At 36.3% G+C, this 7,701-nt stretch overlaps 1 protein-coding gene across 2 annotated transcripts in view; it reads left to right on the top strand.

The window, feature by feature from the left end:
• The window catches only part of LOC107703269 (protein FAM189A2-like), a 14,271-nt gene that overhangs the window by 3,940 nt on the left and 2,630 nt on the right, over window positions 1–7,701 (top strand). Inside the window, exons 3-9 of one of the 2 annotated variants that reach the window (XM_016505829.1) lie at window positions 672–782; window positions 1,414–1,533; window positions 2,051–2,158; window positions 2,343–2,476; window positions 3,298–3,424; window positions 3,657–3,735; window positions 6,036–6,185. In XM_016505829.1, the coding sequence (XP_016361315.1) occupies window positions 672–782; window positions 1,414–1,533; window positions 2,051–2,158; window positions 2,343–2,476; window positions 3,298–3,424; window positions 3,657–3,735; window positions 6,036–6,185 (829 nt within the window). The remainder of the gene's footprint in view (window positions 1–671; window positions 783–1,413; window positions 1,534–2,050; window positions 2,159–2,342; window positions 2,477–3,297; window positions 3,425–3,656; window positions 3,736–6,035; window positions 6,186–7,701) is intronic. The other variant, XM_016505830.1, reaches the window with a different exon arrangement.

Genomic DNA, 7,701 nt, shown 5'->3' with positions numbered 1-7,701 from the left:
ATATATATATATATATATATAAATGAATACTTTTTCTTGAATACTTTTTATTCTTAATAAATACTTAATATTCTTGAATAATGAATACTTAAATTGATCAAAAGTGACAGTAAATACATTTATAATTTTACAAACTATTTTTATTTCAAAATAAATGTTGTTCTTTTGAACTTTCTATTAATATGAAATTATAATAATAAAATGTTTAAGCAGGACAACTGTTTTCAATATTGATAATAGTAAGAAATGTTTCTTGAGCACCAAATCAGCATATTATAATGATTTCTGAAAGATCATGTGACACTGAAGACTGAAAAGAAAATTCAGCTTTGCCATCACAGGAATAAATTACATTTTAAAATATTGTAAAATTTTTTAAAATATGAAACCTAATAGTAAAAGGTCCTAATACCTAAAAGTCTAATAATATTTCACAATATAACTATTTTTCCTGTATTTTTGATCAAATAAATGCAGCCTTGGTGAGCATAAGAGACTTCTTTCAAAAACATTAACAAATCTCACTGAACCAAACTTTAAACAGCAGTATAAGGGTAATTTTCTAATTACAGATTTGAGCACTGATATTTTATTTGTCAAATAGAATTACTACCGACTAGTACTGATCTTTCTCTGTACCATTACCTCTTTTCATTGTGTCTCTCACACAGGCAAATCTGTTTGTATTGCTGTCAGTGGTCTGTATCTTGCTAAACCTGGCAGGCTTCATCCTCTGCTGTCAGGGGGCTCAGCTGGTCTCCAGTACCATTAACTGCCAGCTGGTGAGGAATCTGTGCACTTGGACGTGTGCTGTAATAGAGACAATAACATCATAATGTCAAATGACTCATGTATTAATTGTATTCATGAACCTAGATGCAAAATTTAAACAAACACAAATTGAAGTGGGGCAACCCTTATTAATAAATACACACATACATACATACTTCTTCCAGTTAAGCGTGTGCACAGGCTGATGTGGTACTTGGTTGATGTATGTTTTAATAACACATTATGGAAAAAAGCACATCTGTACTGTACAGACCATCTGCTTAGAGGAATAAAGCTTGTCCAAGTCGAAGAGAGCCCTGAAATTGAGAGTCAAAGCAGGTTCCAGTTTTTCTTGGATGTGATGTAGTTTTTAGGATGCTGTCATTTCCAGTGTCTGAAGACTGCTCTTTCATCATTTCCACTTGTCATTGAAATGTCCCTGCCATATTGGTGACCTCATACCTTTGAGCTGTTATCGCATGCAGCGCCAGACCCCTCAAAATGACAAATGTAGAAAGGTGCCTGGAAACTTCATCCTCAGTCTCATACTTTGAATCCAGGCAGTTCTTTAAGTATTAGTAGACCATGTCATCAGACATTAATATTAATAACAAACATAATAAATGTGTTTCTGTGTTTCAGAATGAGCTGGGTGATCTCTGTTACTGTTGTTCAGAGATTCCAAGCACTCAGTGCCAAGAGGACAAGTTGATTGAGATCTATGCAGGTCATGCATGTGGTACAATGAGAATTCTGCTCAAGGTGTGAGTTCATTTTTTTATAATTATTAAATTCTTATTACACTACTACTTGGCTGATAGACAGACAGACAGCATTTGACCGCACATTTTGTAAATCAGACACTGTTCACTGTAGACTTTCAAAGAAACATGCCGTGTCTCAGACAGGTTACCTTGACACAGATATGCTGATTTTGGTCAATCAGCCAGTCATTAATATTTTGTGTAATTTGGACTGATTCACGAAGCCCCGCCCATGACATGCAGTCAAAATTATATTCATCGTGGCCACAAATTAGTAAATTGTGGCCATGTTTTACTAAATCAAAACAAGTAAACTAATTAGTACAATGTGGCCATGATTTACTAGAACAAGGGAACGAATTAAGAAGTTGTGGGAACATTTACCGGCGACCACCTGTATGCAGAATGCCACGACTGACCAATCAGAATAAAGTATATTATGTTAGGCGTGAGAGGAATATATTCATGTTTGAATAAGTTTTATTTACCATGTTATAGAATTTTCTCTCTTTCAGAAAGTGCTCTTTGCATTGTGTGCACTCAGTGCTTTGGCCACAGCTGTGTGTCTGGTTGCTGCTGCGCTCAGATATCTCCAGATCTTCTCAACCAGACGACCCAGCATGGTGAGAAATCATATCATGGAAAATATGTCAAGAAAATAATCTATTCTGATGATTTAATTCTTGGTCAGTGTGTGGTATAGATTATAAGAATGTTTAGACGTGTTGTGAGCAGCTCAGAGGTGTCTGATGTCGCTCTGCCCTGGTCCAGTTCTAATAGTGGTGTGATTATGATCGTCTTTGGCAGGAAGAGGCCAGGCCCGTTCCAGAGGAAGTGGAGGGGCAGACTCATCTTCCTGACCCTGACGAATTTGTCGCTCCTGCACCTCCTCCTACTTACTTCTCCACCTTCTACTCTTACACCCCGCGCTTGGCTCGCAGGTATTGCACACAAGCCCTCTTACCACAGTCCACTGTAAAAAAAATGTTTTGTCAGGTTACCTAAAATGTGGTGTCATATAAATGACCTGGTTATTCAAGTTAAACATATGATTATTTAATTTAATTATTATAACTGTATTGGGTTTATTCTTAACAACACATAATTAAATACAGTGCCTCGCGAAAGTATTCATTAATTTTTTTCATGTTTTATTATGTTGCTGCCTTATGGTAAACTGCTTTGAATGACTTTTTTTCACATCAATCTACACTCCATACACCATAATAACAAAGCAAAAACAGGTTTGTAACTTTGCAAATTATTAAAAAAATTAAAAACTGAAATAATTACATTGCATAAGTACTCGTTTTCTGGGACAGTCCCAAACGTTTAAATGGTAGTGTGTCAGATCAGGTAAAAATATTTATTAAGGTAACATCTGTATTTTTCACTTTTTACACTTTTTACTTTGATAAAATCTGTCCAGCATTCCATGATCTATAGCTTGCTTAAATGTGTTTCTCACACACACCCCCACACACACACACACACACACACACACACAAACCTGCACTTTGACCTTGAACTCTTAAGCAAAAATACAGCAGGATTTATCATATTTGTGGGTGGGTGGCTCAGTGTTTGGCGGGCAACCAAAATGTTTTGGCAACGTAAAACAGGATTGAAGTTTGTGTGTGGGAAAGCATGATATGCTCCCACTTCTGATCAAACATTAATGGGGTTTGTCTAGAAACAGTTGTTTACTGTCGTTATATCTTCTTGTGGGCTGTTTACAGTGTGAATTTGTGTGTTTTGGCAGGATGTTTGGTGATGGTATGATTCCTCTTCCTCATATATATGGTGCCAGAATGAAAGGAGTGGAGGTCTTCTGTCCTCTAGACCCTCCTCCACCTTATGAAGCTGTTGCATCAGAGCCAGCAGCACAGGTACTGATTTATGCAGTTATCATATGCCATCTGCTATCACATAATTATCTCTGTAATGAAAATCAACGTCAGTTAACATTTACAGTATTTTGTCCTGATACCATTTCAACTCAGTTTGTGAATTAGACCTCACATCAGCAAACAAGGCACTGTGGTCTACCTGGCTTACATTGGCAACAGCTCAATCAAATACAGTCCTTGTCCGCTCACTGACCCTCTGTATTTATATCAGGCCCAGAATACTGAGGTGCAAATGACCGATCTGACTGAGGTCCTGACAGAGAGTGCAGAGACGGAGACGCCCGGCGATGGTATGAACCAGTTGTATTCTTACATATAGACCTGTGGGGAGGAGCAGTATTGATAAACAATGACATTTAAGACTTGCAATTGTTTCTGCACATTAACCGGGACAGGAGAAAGTATTTTAACAGAACAAAAGACACGTCACCTTTCAAAACATTGCAGTTTAGGTGTAAAAGTGTTATAATCAACAAATAGAAAATTCCCTTTTGAAAGTCTGGAATTAGAAAACGGAACTGCCACTTAGGCCTACATGAAATGTGTCATTGACACGGCTTATATGAATCCAGTGCCTCTGGTATTTTATATTTAATCAAGATTCTTACAGCGTTTCACTGTACCCGTCCATAATTATGTCATCTGTGTATTAAAGGAAATGTATTTTAGTGGCGTCAGTTGTATCTCCAGTGTTCCTCGGTTAGGGATTTATTTTCTTTTTATAGCTGTCTGTATCCTTCAACACTTTCAAAGATCGCATAGTCCTACATGTTTTTAATGATCCTTCACAAGTCACAATAAACATATGTATACACCTGACCTGTCACTCCTCAAAATGCTTCTTTTGCATTTTTCTAATTTCATACATACAGTATGTTTTCATTATCAATTATGTCAACATGATAATTTTAAAATGTTGAACTGAAAATCTTTGTATCTATTTTGCTTTAATGAAAGCAGAACTTGAACTGCATGAACGCCAAAGGTTTCTGCCAAACCTAATGTTCATGCAACCTTTTCTTCATTTTAGATTTTTAAAATCCCAAAAACTTGGTAATTTTTTTCAAGGTTTAGATCCTACATTTTTAATGTGCAAACTACTGTTTAAAAGTTTGGGGTCAGTAAGTTTTTTATTTTAAGAAATTAATATTTTATTCAGCAAAAATGCAATAAATGGACCAACAGTGACAGTAAAGACATTTGTAATATAAAAAAAAAAGATTTCTATTTTTAATAAATGTCGTTCCTTTGAATCCCGGGGTAAAAAATGTAGCATGGTTCCACAAAAATATTAAGCAGCACAACTGTTTTCAACATAGATAATAGTAAGAAATGTTTCTTGAACAGCAAATCATCATATTAGAATGATTTCTGAAGGATCATGTGACACTGAAGACTGGAGTAATGATGCTGAAAATTCAGCTTTTCATCACAGGAATAAATTATATTTTAAAATATATTACAATAGAAAACAGTTCTTTTAAATTGTAATAATATTTCACAATATTACTGTTTTACTGTATTTTTAATCAAATAAATGCAGCCTTGGTGAATATAAGAGACTTCTTTTAAAAACATTAAAAATCATACTGACCCCAAATGGTAGTACATATACATGTATGTATGTATCTCTTGATTTAGACGGCACGTTTCTTAAGATGGTGCTGACTCTTGTTGACTATATAGAGTAGATTTGTTTTGGCCAGATTACTCTTATGACATTGGACAGACATGAATAGACAAGAAAAACAAGAAAGACTTGTCAAAAAAGCGCTTTTCACACTGCACTTAACCCTGGGTTAATGTCCTTTTTACCCGGGTTTATGAAACCCTGTTCTGGAGATGCTGTGTTAGAATGTTACACCTAGTTGTTTAGCAACAGACGCCCAATTGTGTGCCTCATATTCACATGCTTTGAACAGTCACAGAAACACTGCACATTGTATGAACAGTCGCTTCAGCGTTTGGGGGGAAAATGTTAAATGATGACAGAAAACACATGAATTGGATTGAAGAGACTGTTTTATTCTTTTTATTTTATTTGTTTAGTTAACAGGGACATTGCACATTAATAAAACATACCAGAATTAGCCAAAGGCTATTTTTCTGAATTAAACAACTACAGTACATAACACAATCCATAAAACAGTCTATTAATAAAAACAATAAAGAAAAATAGACCAAATTTAAAAAATACATAACACAATCCAAACAATCTTATCATTAAAGTTAATCAAAATACAAGCAATAGTAAGACAGCCAGCAGATATAGAATTCTAATGTTGACAAAGCTGAGTACTAATGAACCATTTCTTTAACTGAACTCTAAATAATTCTTATGTATCTAGATCTCTTACAGCGAAGTCCAGGGAAGTCCATAAATCAAGTTTAGGAAAAACTCAATAGTATAGTCGGCAGCAGGAGTGCTGCTAGGGATTCTGGGCCCCTCCGGCTCATTGCTTTAGGTCCCCCTCAGTTGAGTTTACTGACAGTGTGAGCAGTGTGAAACGAGAAGCAAGATAACCCGAAGTGTGAAAAGCCTTAAAATGTTTACATGTTTCTATGTAGTTTGTTTGTGTGTTTTATTCAGACAGGTGCCGTCAGACGGCCATATTGAGCCCCACTCCCCCGACACAGTCCAGACAGCCTCACAGCGCAGTCTCCTCCAGCAGAAAACCTCACAGACCTCACCTCCGCAGGTCCAGCAGTGACCCCGTCCTGCTAGACCTGACCGCTAAAGGTACAGTCATGTGTTTTTATATAATGGAAAGCCAAACAAAGTAGTTTCGCTTTCACAACGAAACACAACGTCACACACGGCGGCCTAGAGTGAGCAACGGCCGGGGGGCTAGAGTGAGAAACGGCTGCTATCCAGTGCGTTGTGATTGGCCGAATACCTCAAGCGTGTGACGGGAAATGTTACGCCCCTACTATATTGTGATGATGCCCTGTCAGGCCAGGGCGATGATTCAAAAACATGAAAACCCTAAGAGAAAGGAAAAATTGAAATCACATCATATGACCCCTTTAAGCTGTCTATTTGACCATTGTCACAGACAACCAATTAAATTAAATTAAATTTGACTTGTTTTCAGAGGACGTATGTGCTGCTTCTGTATGTTTTTGTAGCCCACAGGCAGATTTGTCTTGTTTTAAGCCTAAATCTACATAAAATAAATTAGTTTTCCATAAAAGGTCGCAGACACTGACACAATTCTTTATAATTAGTTTATGAACACTGGCTTCTCTCTAATGACAGGTGGAGGTTTATTTTACTTGGTGTGTGTGTCCAGAGAAGAGGACTGGGACTGATACTTATAGTAAATCTAGAGAAACTATACCTGTCAGTGGTTACTTTAAGCCCATTTTAAATATAGGACTCTCTGTCTCTGTGTTACTGATGGGGCTCAGCAGAGAGTGCTCACTTTGCAAAGACCTTAAAAGCATAGATCACTCAAAAATCCAGTCATCATTTACTCAGCCACACCCTCATTTCATTCCAAACACCTACTGTATGACATTTTATTCTTCTGTGGAACATATTTTAAGAAATTAGTTTTTTTTTTTTTTTGGTCCAAACAATGAAACCAAAAATGTTTGGTCACCAACATTCTTCAAAATATCTTCTTTTGTGTTCAGCAGCAGAAAAAAAGTCATTCAAGGTTCATGAAGTGTTTATGCTTCGCTACTTCTTATCTGTCTTCTTAACCGATACAACAGTGAATTATTCTTTTTTTTTTTTTTATTAACTTGGTTGAATAGAACGATTCAGTTTATACATAGTCCTAAAACCTTAAAGAGAATTAGGATTTTTGGGCCACAGGCTCCCTCAGTAATTTTCAATGTGTTTTTGGAATAGCAGAATATTATTTTTGTTTTATGAGTACAGTATGGCCTGTGGTTACTCAAAATTACTTAAAGAGACTTGTTCTGCAACTGAACTTACACAGTTACAGCTCAGATGTGAATACTGAGTGTTCCTTGTGGTTTTCTGGAAAAATAAAAGCTTGATGGTTCAATGTTTGAAAATGAATTAAAGGGGTCATATGATGCGATTTCAATTTTTCCTTTCTCTTTGGAGTGTTACAAGCTCTTGGTGCATAAAGAAGATCTGTAAAGTTGCAAAGACTAAAGTCTCAAATCCAAAGAGATATTCTTTATAAAAGTTCAGAGTCAGCCACACCTACCTAAAACGGCTCGTTCTAACACGCCCCCACATGTCTACGTCACTATGTGGGAAGATTTGCATAACGCCG

The sequence above is a fragment of the Sinocyclocheilus anshuiensis genome, unplaced genomic scaffold, assembly GCF_001515605.1.
Source record: "Sinocyclocheilus anshuiensis isolate Anshui unplaced genomic scaffold, SAMN03320099.WGS_v1.1 scaffold542, whole genome shotgun sequence".
In the NCBI taxonomy this organism is placed as follows: Eukaryota; Metazoa; Chordata; class Actinopteri; order Cypriniformes; family Cyprinidae; genus Sinocyclocheilus; species Sinocyclocheilus anshuiensis.
This window is presented reverse-complemented; position numbering and strand designations above follow the sequence as displayed.